Source organism: Barbus barbus (assembly GCF_936440315.1).
Source record: "Barbus barbus genome assembly, chromosome: 21".
Taxonomy (NCBI): domain Eukaryota; kingdom Metazoa; phylum Chordata; class Actinopteri; order Cypriniformes; family Cyprinidae; genus Barbus; species Barbus barbus.
This window is the reverse complement of record NC_136749.1, coordinates 5,595,213-5,611,691: the sequence shown is the minus strand read 5'-3', so window position 1 is coordinate 5,611,691 and position 16,479 is coordinate 5,595,213. Positions and strand designations below refer to the sequence as shown.

Sequence of the window (16,479 nt, the reverse complement as noted above, 5' to 3'; positions counted from 1 at the left end):
AAACAGAAAGATGTAGAAAAGTCCCTCATTACTACTAAGTATTCTCTAGGATCTTTAATGCTTGTGCTGCTAATTTCCTACAAATTGTTACAGTAACAGCATGCTTTTATAGTAGATAACCTCTTATGTGTCAAAAGGAAAATTATGGAAAATGTCATTCATAACTCTTGAAGTGTTTAAATAATGGCATAACATTTCTTTTCATATTTTATGCATATAAGATGGTTTATATATTTTTTATATGATATATTTCTGATACAAAAATCCTAACAACACCTACATTCAAACTGTAGACAAACTATAAGCTACACTGTAAAAAAAGAAAAAGTTTGGTAAAACTAAAATGGAAAAGTTGAGAAAACTCAAAAATCTGCTGAAGCTGGTTGCCTTAAAATTTTAAGTTGGCTCAACTTTTTTTTTTTTTTACAGTGTATATGCAGTTATATGTATTGTAACTTTTATATTTTAAATAAATTATTTAAAAATGAGTTTAATAAAGCTCCATTACTGAATATAAATGTGTTGGGCTTTGCTATGAACTGAGGATCACTGTTGAATCTGTTATGGTGATGTGTTTTTAAAAAGCTGATGGTCTCTGTATGCTCTTCTTTCCCTCAGAATAAACCGCCATAGCTTTTCTCAATTGTCAATTTATTTACATTCCCAGCATCAATAATTAAATAACTGGACATTGGATTTCTTTTTATTTTCATCATTTTACATTAATGTTGTCTTTGTTCACTGATATCCGTAGAATCACCGATATGAAGTGTCAGTTCGTTGTGGGTCAGTTTTCCTTTTGGGCTGAGATGTCCAAGCTTTTCTTATCCCAACCAGTCGCTGGGCACTCGTTTTTGTTGGCTAGATAGATCCTCAAGTTGCGCTGATTCATTTTCTTCCTCTGCTTCAAGCAGGGTTTTGAAGAGCTGCTTCTTCATTTGATAGAGACACCACTTTGCAATACCCTTGTGGAGGCATGCTTTTCCACCTTTGCCACAAGGGCAGTTCCAAGTGTTTGTCTTGGCATTGTAATCCACCAAGACTCTGCCCAGTTTACTGTAATGTGACACCTTTGGCTCATATATTGATATATAGTACATGTAGTCAGGGCCTCCAATGGTAATAAGGCTAGTAAATGTGGCACCTTTAAGCTTAGCTTGATTTTGCAGCTTAAGGCATCGTTTTTTCCTTATGGCTCCAATCCATTTTCGCTCCACCATCTCAGTCAACAAATGCTCTGATAAATCCTCACTCGGTGCAACAGCACAGGTGTAGTCTACTGAGCTTAGATGCACACATTGCGCAACCAAATGTCCACTCCTTTGTGCCACTTCAACACGACTGTTGCAATGATCTATTTCACACTTAACCTTGTGGGATGAACCCCAAAATCTTTTGACCACATGAATGGGGGTACAGGGCTCACAAAATGATTCTAAAACAACAAATAGTCCATTCTTTTTATCAACACACTGTGCTGGTAGAACTGAAGGCATGGGCTGCAAGGCTTCGTGATGCTTCCGCTCAATGTGTTTCTTTACATTTTTTGAATTAAGACTGAGCCCACAGTGAGGACACTGCGCTGAGATTTTCTTTCTTTTAGCCATCACTGGATGAGCTGGTAATTCCAGTGGACCAGGTGCTGGTTGCTGTAAAGAAGGTGTTTCTGGAGCTATGGGATGAGCGCCGCAAAGATGCCTTTTTAGTTCACTTTTATTGAAGTAAGTCTTGGGACACTTGCAGCAGTGAAAATGTTTGGCCTTTTTACCACAGCCAATGTTACAGCTGTATATAACATAATCTAAAAATAAATAAATATGTTAGTAGATATTTCCCTGCATGATGACTTAAACTGAAAAAAAATGACTTTCTAATAAACTTCTTTTTTAACATTATTCAATGTACATCAACATTAACAATGAATATTTTTTTTTCTTTTACAGAATTTATGGAATATATGGAATTTTATTAATGTTCCTGCTCATTGTTACTTAGCTCATAATGGATTACCCAATGTAAATATATAGTATACAACTTTTCATTTTAAACTAAACATTTTAACCAATGAATACTGTAAAAGTATTTGTTCATTGTTAGTTTATAACATGTTAACTATTACCACATTATTATAAAAACAAACTTTATGCTCATATACTCACCTCCATATTCAACTGCTCTCAGTTTATGCCCAGCTATATGGGTCATTATTTGATGGTACTGTCTTGGCTTACATACGTCAGTTGTGCAGAAGGGGCATGTGAATAAAGTAGCGTCTGCATGGCAGCGTCGCGGTCGAGGCTCTTGTCCTCTCTGCTTAACTGTGATGTGCTGAATAGACAAGAAATATGTCAGTTACACTCAAGAGTCTATACATTTTAGTCTAAAATATATTTCCTCAATGTATATTACCATTGCTTCATATTTATACTATACTGATTCATTTAACTGATTTATTATTTCAACAAGTTACATCATGAAGTGCCTAGAACTCCAGCTTAGATAACTAGCTAAGGTTAGACTGGATAAGTCTTTGATCTAAATGCAAGTTACTATTATCACCATTGGTTTCATAGCTAAAGCGACAAATTGCCAGATGCACTAAATAGCAAGCTAATGTTAACCGATAATACTTAATGCTAGAGAGTCATTTAGCTCAATGTATTTCAATTTTTAGAATTGAGGCTTACCCTACGTGGAACCTGAACAGAGATTTGCTTTTTCTCGATCGCTGGAGAAACTGCTAATTCTTGTGGATCAGGTGCTGCTTGCTGCAAATCAAGTTCTTGTGCTTGAGATGCTGGTTGTTGCTGTGAAGGAGGTTCTGGTGGTGGATGAGATGCTTTTTGTTGCTGTGAAGGAGGTTCTTGTAGTGTGTAACTTACAGGTTGTGGTTCAGGAGTGCAAGTAGCTATTGGATGAGCGCCGCAAAGATGCTTTTTTATGGCACCTTTATTGATGTAAGTCTTGGGACACTGGCAGCAGTGAAAATGTCTGGCCTTTTTTTCACAGCCAACGTTACAGCTGTATATGACATAATCTAAAGAGATTTTAGCATATTTGTATTAGCACATCATTGACAAAGAATAATAAATGCTGTATTTTTTTTCATTCATAACATTCGTAATTAGGTTTGTTCTCTTCCCGCATTATTACAAAGTGTTACCAAAGAAACTGTTTGCTCACACACTCACCTCCATATTCAACTGCTCTCAGTTTATGCCCAGCTATATGGGTCATTATTTGATGGTACTGTCTTGGCTTACATACGTCAGTTGTGCAGAAGGGGCATGTGAATAAAGTAGCGTCTGCATGGCAGCGTCGTGGTCGAGGCTCTTGTCCTCTCTGCTTAACTGTGATGTGCTGAATAAACAAGAATAATATCCGTTACCCTATGGAGAAAATGTCTATAAATTTAAATCTAAAATATGTTTATGTATATAAACCACTGCTTCATATTTTTGACTAGAAAACAATAATCAATTGATTAAGTTAACATGTTATGTTACATAGTGCCTAGAAAAAGTCTAGTCTAGAAAGCTAACTCATTGTTATTTTTAAATTCAATAAGAATAAACCATCTGGAAAGGCCTGTACAAGTTACCATTATCATCATTGGTTTCACAGCTAAAGTGAAAAATAGCTAGAAGATCCACTAATCAGCTAGCTAACATTGACTAATAATACTTGCTAGTAGTACATTTTATAAATAGCTGGGTATCTAGCAAGTAAAATCACATAGTTTGGTCAAAACAACAAACAATCCCTTTACGTTTATCTGCAGGCATTTTGCCTCGGTGTTCCTTCACTTTTTCAAATCACTTTATCTGTCTGACTCATAATGACAGTTGAAAAGAGAAAGGTGTCAGGAAGAGTCCACGTGATTTAAACAAATCAGTTAAAACACCCATGCTTGATTGAAAACACCCAATGTTTTGTTTTGCATAATTTTATGGCCAAATGCATGGCGATACAGGGCCCAAAGAATGATTTTACTACGATATACAGTACTCTGCAAAAGTCTTAGGCATGTTACATAAGAAATGCATTTTTATCTTTTGCTTTAGTGTGACAGTAGGAAATATTACTGTGCATTTCTAAACATTCATATTGCCATTAACTGTAATAAACCAGTTTATTTTTGAACATCCTTACTTACAGCATTTTTGCACAAGTGATTAAAATGTTTCACAGTACTGTAGCTTCACAGATAGAATTCACCAATATGTTCCCACAGTTCTTATGGATTTAGTCATCTCATTTTTTGGCTCTTGATGTAATCACAGACAGGCTAAATGATGGTGTGATCATATCTCTGTGTATGTTGCTGGACCCACTGTGCATACAAAAATTTCACTGGATTATTACAAATAATGGCAAAAGGAATGCTTGGAAGTGTGGACTGACATCTACTATTAGCGCACTTAAACCAAAAGATATTAAAATATTTTTGTGAAACTTCTAACAAACATTTGCTCAGTACTGTACATCCTATATTTTATCAACACACTGTGCTTGTTAAGGACACATTGCATGGCTTCATAATTTATCCAATCAATGTATTTCCAACCTTTTTGGATTTTACACTCACCCTACTAGGACACTGCACAGAGATCTGGTTTCTCCCAATCACTGGAGGTGCTGCTTGCTGCAAATCAAGTTCTTGTGCTTGAGATGCTGGTTGTTGCTGTGAAGGAGGTTCTGGTGGTGGATGAGATGCTGGTTGTTGCTGTGAAGGAGGTTCTGGTGGTGGATGAGATGCTGGTTGTTGCTGTGAAGGAGGTTCTGGTGGTGGATGAGATGCTGGTTGTTGCTGTGAAGGAGGTTCTGGTGGTGGATGAGATGCTGGTTGTTGCTGTGAAGGAGGTTCTGGTGGTGGATGAGATGCTGGTTGTTGCTGTGAAGGAGGTTCTGGTGGTGGATGAGATGCTGGTTGGTGATGTGAAGGAGGTTCTGGTGGTGGATGAGATGCTGGTTGTTGCTGTGAAGGAGGTTCTGGTGGTGGATGAGATGCTGGTTGTTGCTGTGAAGGAGGTTCTGGTGGTGGATGAGATGCTGGTTGTTGATGTGAAGGAGGTTCTGGTGGTGGATGAGATGCTGGTTGGTGATGTGAAGGAGGTTCTGGTGGTGGATGAGATGCTGGTTGTTGATGTGAAGGAGGTTCTGGTGGTGGATGAGATGCTTTTTGTTGCTGTGAAGGAGGTTCTTGTAGTGTGTAACTTACAGGTTGTGGTTCAGGAGTGCAAGCAGCTATTGGATGAGCGCCGCAAAGATGCTTTTTTATGTCACCTTTATTAATATAAATCTTGGGACACTGGCAGCAGTGAAAATGTCTGGCCTTTTTGCCACAGCCAATGTTACAGCTGTATATAACATGATCTAAAACAGAGGTTTGAGCAAATTTGTATTAGCACAGTATTGACCAAGCATAATGGATGATGTAAAAAAGAAAAGAAACTGTTTGCTCACACACTCACCTCCATATTCAACTGCTCTCAGTTTATGCCCAGCTATATGGGTCATTATTTGATGGTACTGTCTTGGCTTACATACGTCAGTTGTGCAGAAGGGGCATGTGAATAAAGTAGCGTCTGCATGGCAGCGTCGCGGTCGAGGCTCTTGTCCTCTCTGCTTAACTGTGATGTGCTGAATAAACAAGAATATTCTAAGTGTCAGTTAGGGAAAATAACTATAATCCAAAATGCATTCTCTTCACTATAATACAATTGTTTCCCATTTTACAAAAAAAAATTATAAAATGTACTTAAGCTACATTATGTATGTGCACATAAATCCATGCGTGGGTCAAAGACAAGACATCCTATTTTTGTAGCCAAATTCAATTTACAAAAGTGATTTTTTTTTATCTACATACACAGAAAGCATATTAAATGCAACTAAAGTGTCTACTTTAATGTTTCAAATAACGTTTGTGGAAATAAAATGTTAAGATATGGGTGAAATAATGGTCCATCGTTATTCAGCATAACAGATATATTTATTGTCAAAATGAAACAACATATTCTGTACTTACATAAACGAATAAGTGATCATACTACATCATTTGTTATATATATGATTAAAACATATTGCTGACAAATAGGTAAACTCTAATGGTTTGAAGAATAGTGGCCAAGATTGATAAAGATTTAAAATGACAATTAATTAGTGTTTTGGGGTTGCACTGTGATCCTTAAATAAAGTCTTTTAATGTCATATAACAATTCTTGTTATAAATATGCCTGACAAGATTTTTTTTGTTTGTTTGTATACAAACTCCTACACTGAATCCGATTGCTTTCTTTTTTTCTGTAAATCTTCGTGTTTTTTTAAAAAGGAATGCATTAATGAATATACAACATTTGAAGTGGATCAAAAAAGTTGATCAAAGTTGTCCTAAGACAAGAATGGGTATTGTTCTGGTTTTAGGACAACTTTGATGAAACGTTTTTATCCACTTCAAATGTTGACTACTGTAGATAGATAGATACTAATGGAAAAACTGTATTAAACTTTTATTGTTTTGATTACTGAAACCCCCTTTTCTTCTTTGACCCACATATAAATCTAATCTAGTAAGATAACTAGGTTGGTACTCAGTAAGCTATAGTTTTAAACAGAATTACAGTAAGTTATGCCTCCTAGAAAGAAGCTACTGTCACCACTGGCTCCACGGCTAAAGGGACAAAAGGCTAAATAGCTAGCTAACCAAACTAATCATATTTAACGCGAAATCGTGCAGCTAAATAGATATTTAGTAAGTAACCAGGCAGCTAACAAAGTAACACCAGTTAGCCAAAACGTAAAAACAGTCTCCTCACAATCATGCTATCTGTGTCCTTGTGTCTCCTCTTTCTGATGTTAGATTCGTGAACGAATTGGTTTAAAATGACAAGTGAATGAACCGCTCTCGTTCACGTTATACATGTAAGCGTTCACTGAGAGTCTTTTTGAAGCCAATAATCGCGGTCTATTTCAACTTTTTATGCCCTTTCTTTCTTTCCTATGTTCCCTTCGCCTTGTGCGTCACTGATTATGCGCCAGTGCCCGCAAGGGTTGCCAGATCTGAGTTTCAAAAATAACACAATCACCCTACCCTAAATATGCCCCCTACCAAAAATACATATTTAACAGTCACTATTATGCATTATATTTTGACTCGACAACCACTGTGTAGATTAGTAATAATCATAAAAACAGTCTGTTGTCAAGGAGCTTGCAAGAGCTCAAAGGGTTAGTTCTGCTTCCTCCCAAAAATCAGTTTTATAATAGTAGCATATAAAATTGGTCAAATCAATACAATCACTGAAGAATTGGCCGAAGTGCATGTCTGAGACGCAGTGCTTTTGTCCGACATGTTGTGGTTGAAAAGTAATAGCACTTTTAGGTGCTTCATATCCCAATTCCACAGACTTGGCAACCCTGGCTGGCAGAAAACCTTGTAATGGTTTTAAAATGAATCCTGGCTATGGTTAACATTCTTGGGTGTGACCTTTCCAGATGTAGGGGGCAACAATGCAAGCAACATGTCAGGGAAGAACAGAGATAATCCCTTAATCTATTTTGTGTCATGCGGTTAGAGGTCAGAGAGACCTTGAGCAAAAGTCAACTCGCCTCGTTTCATTTTTGCAGAACTCTCTTTGGCAGAGCAGCATGATGAATTAGAAGAGTTTGAAAGAGCAGATGTGTTGTTTCTCATGGCTTTGCATGACCTCCAGTGTGCACTGACATTCAGTGCAATGACAAATTCATAATTTATGGTTTTTGTTTTTTTCTGAGACTGCTAGTTACAAACTGAGAGAGAGAGAGCATTAATTTTCCAAATGGTAAAAAATGAATTTAGAACCAGAACGTGAAAAGTGTAAGTCTCAAGTCTCTATCACTTATAGCCACTGAGTCAATTTGAATGAACTGGAGGACAAGAAAGAAACTTCTGAATAATAAATGGTTTCGTTTACCATATACATTGTTTGCTTATTGGACAATTGTTAGAACCTGCAGAGAGTGTTGATAATTGCCTGTCATTTTGCTTGCTTCTCGGTCTGATGTTCAAAGGCAGGTCACAACTAGCACTGTAACTACAGACAAGGACTGAAAAAAAAGGCCTGCCCATGGAGATACAACTTCATGTTCAGTATTTCACACAATGAAGGACAAATAGATGTACTTTGCTCTAATTTGAGTGGAAAAACACTAAAGCATAAGACTATGCTTTTTTGAGACAAATCAATTCAGTTAGTCATAACTCACCCATTTGATACCTCCAAATGGCAAATGTAAACTGAATAAATTGTCACTGTGAACAAATATGTTAGGGTTATGGTCAGTGTTGTGGGTAACAATCAGATTAGGCCTACTTTTTTCAAGCAACTAGTAAAGAAATGCACTTTTAAACTGACAAGAAAATATCTGAGTTACTTTTTCAAATAGTATTGCAGGTTACTTTGTTTCCCCATTTATTCACTGATATTTCTCCTGTCCTCGTGTTGGAAATTTGAGAGTGAAGTGCAGAGGCAGAGGCATTTCCTTCAGGCTGAGGCGCATTCATTTAACTTTTGGTGTGAAAGGGCCTTTACAGTTGCCAAAAATAACTAAAAAAAAAAAAAAAAACATAAGCAAGCCCAGCCCAGCCGATAAAACGTGACACAAAAGTAACAATTACTTTACATAAAAAGTAACTAAGTCATGAAATCAAGTACTTTTTTTATAGAGTAATGCATTACTTTTAAAAGTAACTTTCCCCAACACTGGACCGACTCGAGACGTTTGGAGGTACTCAATTCAGACCAATTTCAAACCTTGAAAGCATAACAGATAAAATGAAGTTTTTTCAAACTTTATCCAGACCACGTGTTCAGCCTTCCTGCCAAACAGGTTGGGATTTCTCTTTAAGAAAAAGTAAAATAGTCACCTGCACTTGTCAACTTTGTATAAATCTTTCTTAATCATCCACACATAATTTCATAGAATCAAATTCTCCAGAGAAAAAAAACTTTATTGCCTACCTCACAGGTAATCGGGAGGTTGTGCAAATGTTAACACTGAAAGGTTGATCATTTATGCTAAAACATTCTCACAGGACAAAGCACACAATACACGAAACATCATGGCTTTTGAGCAATTTACAGTATTGCTTTAATGTTGATCTGTGCATGCAGCCTGCATGAAATACAAATTTCCATGAGAACTTTGACAGTTCTTCAGACTTGAAAAGTGCACATCATTTTAAGAATGATGATGATGTGATATGTCAACTGGGCTTTGTACTTTTCACAGGCCCAACTTTTATTGCAAACACTGAATACACATATTTCCATATCAAAAATACTACAATCAATAATTTTACCAATATGCAAATGATGTATTTTTCTTTTGATATTAATTTACACCGAGATCCCAGGTTTATGTGATTATTAAAATAGTTCATTATGATGAGAGGATACGACTTTAAAAAAGGTCAAAGGTTGAAGTATGTATGGCTTGTGAACATGTTGACAGATGAAGGCTGGCCTCAGTGCTGGAATTATCCATGTGACTCTGAACATCCTGGAATTTGAGTCTTTTCCTCGCAGGCTGTGCTGTGGGCCGGTGGCTCTGCGGAGTCTATTATAAGATCTTCTGTAGTATGGAATTAGGCACTTCAAGTGTTTCATCCCTCACCAGAACTATATCGTAAGAGTCCATATACTTTTCTAACAGCTCCTCTACCTGTGAAATACAACAATACCTTATTAGTGAAATCAACTAAACAACTGTCCTGTTTTGAGCAATGAGAAAAGAAATCAGTACCTTATCATTAAGAAAGCCGATTTTGAGGATGTTCTCTACGTTGGGCACACCATCTGCCATGGTGAGATCACCGAGAGAGTCTCCTAGCAGAATGACGTTTCCATTGTCCTTCAGTTGTTTGAAATACTCCGTGTTCCTCAGGGCACCGTCATGCTTGTTGTAAACATGGATAAGCTCTCCTTTAAAGCCTTTCAGAACTCCCTGCAAGACAATACAGAAGATCCTGATCACCAGATGATCATCACTGAGCTTAATTAAAGCTGTGTTTGAGAGGAAGATAAACCGGTGATATTTATAAAAGCTTTGAGACTCACTTTATCATCAAAGTCCATGAAGTTGGACACGACTTTGACGTTGGTGTGGTAGACGCCAGCTTGTCTGATAATTTCCTCCAGCACATCTCCCAGACCGGCGGAAAAAATGAACATAGGAACGTTGTGCTGGTGCAGCCGGTCAAAGAACTGCTCGTACCCTTCCCTGTCACATGCGACCAAACACATGCTAAAGATTAGATCCGGCAAAGAGAGATTAATAGTGCTTTTGGTGTAGTAAAGTGATACCACAGCTGCTGCAATTCTAATGCAAGTTTATTTGGTATTCAGAGTGAAAACCTCTTGATGTGAGTGGACATGTTTGTACCTTAGACAGACATCTGACTCTCTCACCACCTCTGGAAGTTTGTCCTTCTGCAATCTCTGTTCTACCAATAACGTGTGAGACTTAAAATACCTGATGAAAAAAGACCAAATTTATTTAATAAAGCATTTTGAAAGATCATTTCATGTGTGTTTATCTGCATGTGTGGTCACTCACCACTCCACCATAAATGGATATTTCTCCTCCATGGTCAGATGTGGGTCAATCTCTATTGGATAATATGTCTCCTTTAGTTGAAGCAGCTGGAAAAATAAAATTTTTAGCATGTAAATCATACAACTTTATGCACTCACGTTTTATTGAAGAAAAAATAAAGACAATTATATACCTTCTTCCTACATTCTTCTGTCACCAGCTTGCAGTTGTCAATGATATCTGGAAAAGCAAAATGTACAGATCACATGATCTCAAAGATATATTTTAGCGTGATTTTTAAAAATGGATCAGCCAATTCAGTGTCATCAAAATTTATATCCAGAGAGAACAGGTTAATGCGAAATTTGACATCCATAAATTGTAACATTTTTAAAGAAAATACCCTCTCTTTATCAAGAAAAATAAAAAAAATGTTGACATATATATATGAACAAAAAAAAAACTCTACAAATTGAATGGCTTGTAAGAGTCTTCTATGGTGTTATACTTTTAAGATAACTTTTATTTAATGTATAATAACCCTCTTAGAATATTTTGTTTATTGATTAAATTGTTGTGCTCTTTGTTGCGACATAAAAAGATGATAAAAAGGGGCTGTTTTTTTACTCACTATGACATGTTGGGCAACGTTTTCCATTGACAGCAAACTTGCTTAGCGTCATATCAAAATCTGTGATGATCTGAAGAACAGAAGGAGAGTCAGCAGATCCAAGGTGGACACCATGAGTCATTAGACTTAGTCACAAACTAATTTATCAGCAGTATAAAGCAATAGTGATGCCTGCTTTATTAAACACTACTAATGACCGTGTTAACCCTACAATGTGTTTTCATTCAGTGCATAACACTAGTAATGTGACTGCAGTTGTATGATAGACAGATGGCTTAAAAAAGCACAGGGAGGAGACGGTGTTTGTACCTGCAGTTTCGATGCTCCACCTTTAATGAGACTGCAGATAATCTGCTCCACCCTCTCAGGGTCTCTGATGTGAACTGTGCTCTTCTCAAATTCTGGCATCTGCAGAAACACAAATACAGAAAGAACCAATGAGATTAAACGGTTCAGTGGCATGCTTCATTATTCCCTCCCCTCTCCTTAATGCTGTGCTGATGTCACTGGAGAGAGGGAGGAGCCAGAAGAGGGGAGGAGTCAGGAGAGGACAGACGCTGAAGTCTCTCACCAGTAAAGGAGAAAAAGATATTAGCTTGAGTCTTATGGAAGAAATCCACTGAGGCGGAAGACAATGACTGTGATATATCACAGGTAAAACTTTACAACTTACATCTTTGAGTTACAATTCTGTAATAACCACATTATTACAGAATTATGATTTAAAAATCGAATTCATAATTATTTAAATGTTCTGTAATGCATTCTAATGTTTCTTTTTTTGTATTATAATGAATGTGTTCATGCTTTGACTGCAATATAAATATATCTTAGAGACTGGTTTCTGTACACAGATTTGTAACTGTAATTCTGACAGTGTTGACGTGTCATTTGTCGCTGTGAAGGTTGAGTCCCTCCTCGTCTCTATTCCAAAAATACAGTGGACAACATACCCCGAGTACACTGGATGCTCTTGTGGTCTACCCCTACCCCCATCTCATGCCTTCCAGATGGTAATCAGATACCTCATATTTACAAGGCTGCATAAGATAATTAGATTGTACAGTTTTTTTTTTTTTACTAATTTTAAGTTTACCAAACTCTCCCAGAGAAATGATACACAACCCATTCAAGTACTACTACAACAAACACTTATAGTCAACCATAATGACCACTGCATGAAGTACTTTTGAGTAAAACGTGCCAATTTTGTTCTGACAAGCATGCAAGAACATCCACACATCAAATAAACGGTCATAGTGAAGACAGATTTTTATCACATAATGCTGACCCCATAAACATTTACCGCGAGACACAAGTATAAACATATGTATAAATAGCATGTAAGCGTACCTTTCCCTCTTCCAGGCGTTGTGTCAAACACAGAAGAAAATGTTTCTTGTCTGACACACACTTATATAGTCCTGGCACACAGGGGGCGTTGCCACAAAATTGATAACACCCCATAATCTAAACCCCCACAGGGAATCACATGACACAAACAGCCATTTTAAGTATACATACACACAAACAAACAAACAACACATCCAAAAAATGTGGTAATGAAAGATGAAGCACAGGTGCAGTTTGGAGTGTTTTTAACACTAAACATTAACATTAGTAATAGTCAAACAGTATATTGTGTATTTACGTAAACTACATTATGCTGACTGAAGGACTAAGGTTATCTCATTGAGTCTGAGAGTTTGGTATGTGTGGATTGTGTGGCTCAATGAGGTCAGGGTTAGACAGCTCTACTCTGCATTGAGGTATTTCACAATGCAAGAAACAGAAATTATAAGCAGAACCTTGATACATCTCCAGAGTGAAGCTGCACTGCACTGCTGGATTCTTCATGGTTCATGTATTGGAGTGCACTAAATATGTTCCACCTCTCAAACTGTAACAGCCACAGTCGTAGGGTTTGGGAGTCATGCTGTTACTTGCCAGCGTGTTTCTGACACAACACATTCCAGTGATGGGGAATGTCTTTAATCATCACACATCGATTGTTTCATTGTAAATACATCTCTGTGTGTACTGTAATTGTGTCCCCATCCTATCAAAGGTCAAAACTGTGTTTGTGTTAATCTGAAAGTCTTTACAAGCTGAATTTCAACGAATTTTGTTTATCAGATAATTCTGCATCAATAAAAAATAGAATATTAGTTACAACTCTTATAAATATTGCTGATCATGCAGAGTACTGTACCATAGATATTTATGGCTCTTACAAGCAGGCTGCACTATGCTGTTCAATTTTCAATAAAAATTAATTGATTTGTTAGAGTGGTGAGCAGTGTCTGAAATGTTGACCGTTCCAAGGCGACATTCATGGAGCGGTTGAATGAGGTATCTCCATACAGACATCTATGGTCACAACACTGTTTATGAGTCTTAAAAACCAGAAATGAAATAGCATTTTTGAAATTCTGGTTCCATTGTCCCAAAGTCAATGTTTTTTGGTTTTTGTTAAATGGCCACAATATAGTCTGTGGTTAAATACATTGTATACATTAAATGCATCTGTAATACCTCACTTGTAATTTTTTAAGCTTTTACTGTACGTGTCTTGAAAAAGGCAGGTGGCTAAATAGTACTTTAGAGATTACTTTCTGCAATGATCTCAAAACCAATGGACAAATCCTATTGACTTTTTTGCTGTGGAAACCAGGGTGATGCTGACTTAAGCTGATGACACAGGGCAAGTTTGAACAATTTTGCCATCAATGTGCAACCAGGTGAAACACAAGGCCCACAACCGATCTTAAGTTTTTAGATAGAAATTTGTTACCCATTCTCAGTGGGAAAGTGCCCAAGCAACATTGCTCAAAAAAGTTGCCCCGTGTTCACCACCCTTAAAATTTATGGTGTGAGATGAGAACCAGAAGGGCGTAAGTGACATTTTTGGTGAAATGGAGATATACAGTCAAAGAATATATTACAATATATTACAAAGAATATATTTCTGATGTGCAGCAAAATATAACTGAGCTTCACAAATTAGTGAAGTGGCTTTAAGAAAAGAGCTAGAGCAGTGAAAATTCCCATTTCCACCATCAGGGCAATAATTAAGAATTTCCAATCAACATAAAATGTTACGAAACTGCCTGGAAGAGGACGTGTGTCTATATCGTCCTAATGCACGGTGAAGAGGAGAGTTTGAGTGGCTAAAGACTCTCCAAGAACCACAGCTGGAGAATTGCAGAAAATAGTTGAGTCTCGGGGTCAGAAAACCTTAAAAAGAAATTGTCAAACAGCCCCCACATGTTGTTTGGGCATCATGGATTCTATCAAATACCAACAGATATAAAAAATCAATCTGTTAGAAATCTTATAATGGATAAAAATCAGAAGCACCAACATGGAGCTGTGAATCTGAAGGATCTGGAGTGATTCTGGATGAAGGAATTGTCTCTGATCTGTTGTCAGGTGTTCTCTAACCTCATCAGGCATTATAGGAGAAAATGTAGAGCTGTTAAACTGGCAAATGGAGGTTTCAAAAAGTATTGAATAAAAGGGCGTCATTAATTGTGGCCAATGTGCATTAGAGAAAAACATTTATTTCATAATGACATTTCCCCCTCATTTTAAATTCTTAATATCCAATGAAAGGTTAGATTTTTGTGAATTTTTAAACTAAAAGAACAAAAGGCTTAACAATGCAGATTCATTTTCACAGCCTTCTTTGATCATACCAAGGGTGCCGATATTTTTGGCCATGACTGTATATATATATATATATAGATATATATATATATATATATATATATATATATATATATCAAATGAAAGCTTTTAATGAGCTCTTTCTACTGGCAAAATTACTGTCATCCATGAGTATACACATTTTTATTATAAACAAATCAGTACAGAAAGCAATGATCAGTACTGTGAGCTAAGAACGTTAGGTTCTTAATGATATGCTTTTGATTAAAGCCACCTCCACCAACCCGAAAACCAAACCATAACAAAAAACGCCTCACTACGCTCTCAAACTACTTGAATGTTTGTGTATATGCATAAAAAACGTAAAAAAGAAAATCCCTTTTCTATGAACAATCAACATCAATCATTTAATTTGATCATGCGCAAAATCCCCTCATTAAAGCCGTGAGGTAAGTTACACCGTCTCGTCTTTTTGTTCATTCTTCAAATAATTTTTCGCTTGAAATCAAAGTTTTTAATGTTGCTATTTACCTCACAGATGGACTGGATGAAAACAATATTTCTGGCACCAGAAGTTACCGACAACCAGCTCCTTTCTAGCAAAACACATTTAAAGCAATACATTTACTAAATAATAGTAACTAATGCACGGTTACCATACTAAAGGAAGCTGTACATATTTTTTAAGTATGACATTAAGCCTGTAGTGAATAATATTGCTATCTAATGTGATTAGATAACAAGTAACGTTAATAAAAAAAATGTCAGTAGAAATATTTTAGATAGAAAAGAACAGGTGGATGAAAGTGACACTACACAATACATGAACATGATCTAGTATTTACTCTCTAAACATGACATTGCATGTATTCTGATGACCTCTACATCCCAGTGGCGCGCGCCGGGGCCCTCTTCAGCGCGAGCACTTCTGGAGCTCGCCAGCCTCGGGATCGTCCATATCTTATGCGCTGCACGCTCGCAGAGTAAACCCGGTGTGAAAGCCATTACAGAAATGGGAAAATATGTGCGCTCACCATTTCGATTATCTTGGTTTTCTTTCCTGCTCTCTGTTTCTTGGTGAACATGTACTGAGCGAACACGACTCCGCCGAACAGCGCGCACACAGTGACGCTCGCCATCGCGCCGACTTTAACCACCGCGTTTCTGTCCATGTCTCCGGTTAAAAAACTAATCTTGTCGCGGTTCACGGGGTGTGTCGGAAGACTCTGTGCTATGTAGTATGCATCATGTCCTGTGTTACTGTGTGCATGCACAGAATTCCCGGATGATGCACTGTTGTCCAAATGTGAAGCATGCAACCAGAGAAGACTACATAGCAGTCTATACCACAATGCAATGCGCTCGACTGGACACCATTGCCTGCAGAGGGTGCTCTTTCTTTTTTCTGTGTTGTCTGCATTTACTGCATGCATTCCAGAAATACTGGTTCCTGACATACCAAATTATCAATATGAAATGATTAAATGAAAATAACTTTATTTAAGCTTCCTAATTCTGGGACATTAGTTGTAGTTGGTAGCTGTTGTAAATCTATAAGCAGAACAAAATTAATATTCATGTAAATAAAATGTTGTTAAAAA

At 37.0% G+C, this 16,479-nt stretch overlaps 2 protein-coding genes and 1 long non-coding RNA gene across 4 annotated transcripts; 1 reads left to right on the top strand and 2 right to left on the bottom strand.

Annotated features, from left to right (window-relative positions):
* Positions 1 to 425: 425 nt before the first annotated feature.
* Positions 426 to 7,025, bottom strand: LOC306886858 (uncharacterized protein). The gene is made up of 7 exons (XM_079444191.1): positions 6,819 to 7,025; positions 5,475 to 5,643; positions 4,589 to 5,376; positions 3,192 to 3,360; positions 2,688 to 3,037; positions 2,160 to 2,328; positions 426 to 1,801 (listed from the first exon to the last, which is right to left on the bottom strand). The coding sequence occupies exons 1-7, from the start codon at positions 6,822 to 6,824 to the stop codon at positions 825 to 827; spliced, it is 2,628 nt and encodes an 875-aa protein (XP_079300317.1). The 5' UTR covers positions 6,825 to 7,025; the 3' UTR covers positions 426 to 824.
* Positions 7,026 to 8,968: 1,943 nt separating this feature from the next.
* On the bottom strand, positions 8,969 to 16,244 carry LOC306887469 (cytosolic 5'-nucleotidase 3; the record flags this gene model as incomplete). 2 transcript variants are annotated; one of them, XM_079445211.1, is made up of 9 exons in its annotated part: positions 8,969 to 9,705; positions 9,787 to 9,987; positions 10,101 to 10,263; positions 10,426 to 10,515; positions 10,600 to 10,685; positions 10,772 to 10,818; positions 11,210 to 11,279; positions 11,519 to 11,617; positions 15,913 to 16,244. In XM_079445211.1, the coding sequence occupies 9 exons, from the start codon at positions 16,048 to 16,050 to the stop codon at positions 9,604 to 9,606; spliced, it is 996 nt and encodes a 331-aa protein (XP_079301337.1). In that variant the 3' UTR covers positions 8,969 to 9,603. The 2 variants fall into 2 exon arrangements, with proteins under 2 accessions (XP_079301337.1, XP_079301338.1); XM_079445212.1 differs by lacking the exon at positions 15,913 to 16,244 and adding an exon at positions 12,563 to 12,676 and having other exon boundaries at positions 8,973 to 9,705.
* Positions 11,735 to 16,231, top strand: LOC306887470. The gene is made up of 4 exons (XR_013785683.1): positions 11,735 to 11,863; positions 12,064 to 13,412; positions 13,618 to 14,936; positions 15,149 to 16,231. It is a non-coding gene; the product is annotated as an uncharacterized lncRNA (long non-coding RNA).
* Positions 16,245 to 16,479: the final 235 nt, after the last annotated feature.

Coding starts and splice junctions, on each gene's coding strand:
- LOC306886858 (XM_079444191.1), bottom strand. Junction 5,377..5,474: donor GAGAGCAGTTGAATATGGAG/GTGAGTGTGTGA, acceptor CCTCTGTTTTAG/ATCATGTTATATACAGCTGT. Junction 3,038..3,191: donor GAGAGCAGTTGAATATGGAG/GTGAGTGTGTGA, acceptor AAATCTCTTTAG/ATTATGTCATATACAGCTGT.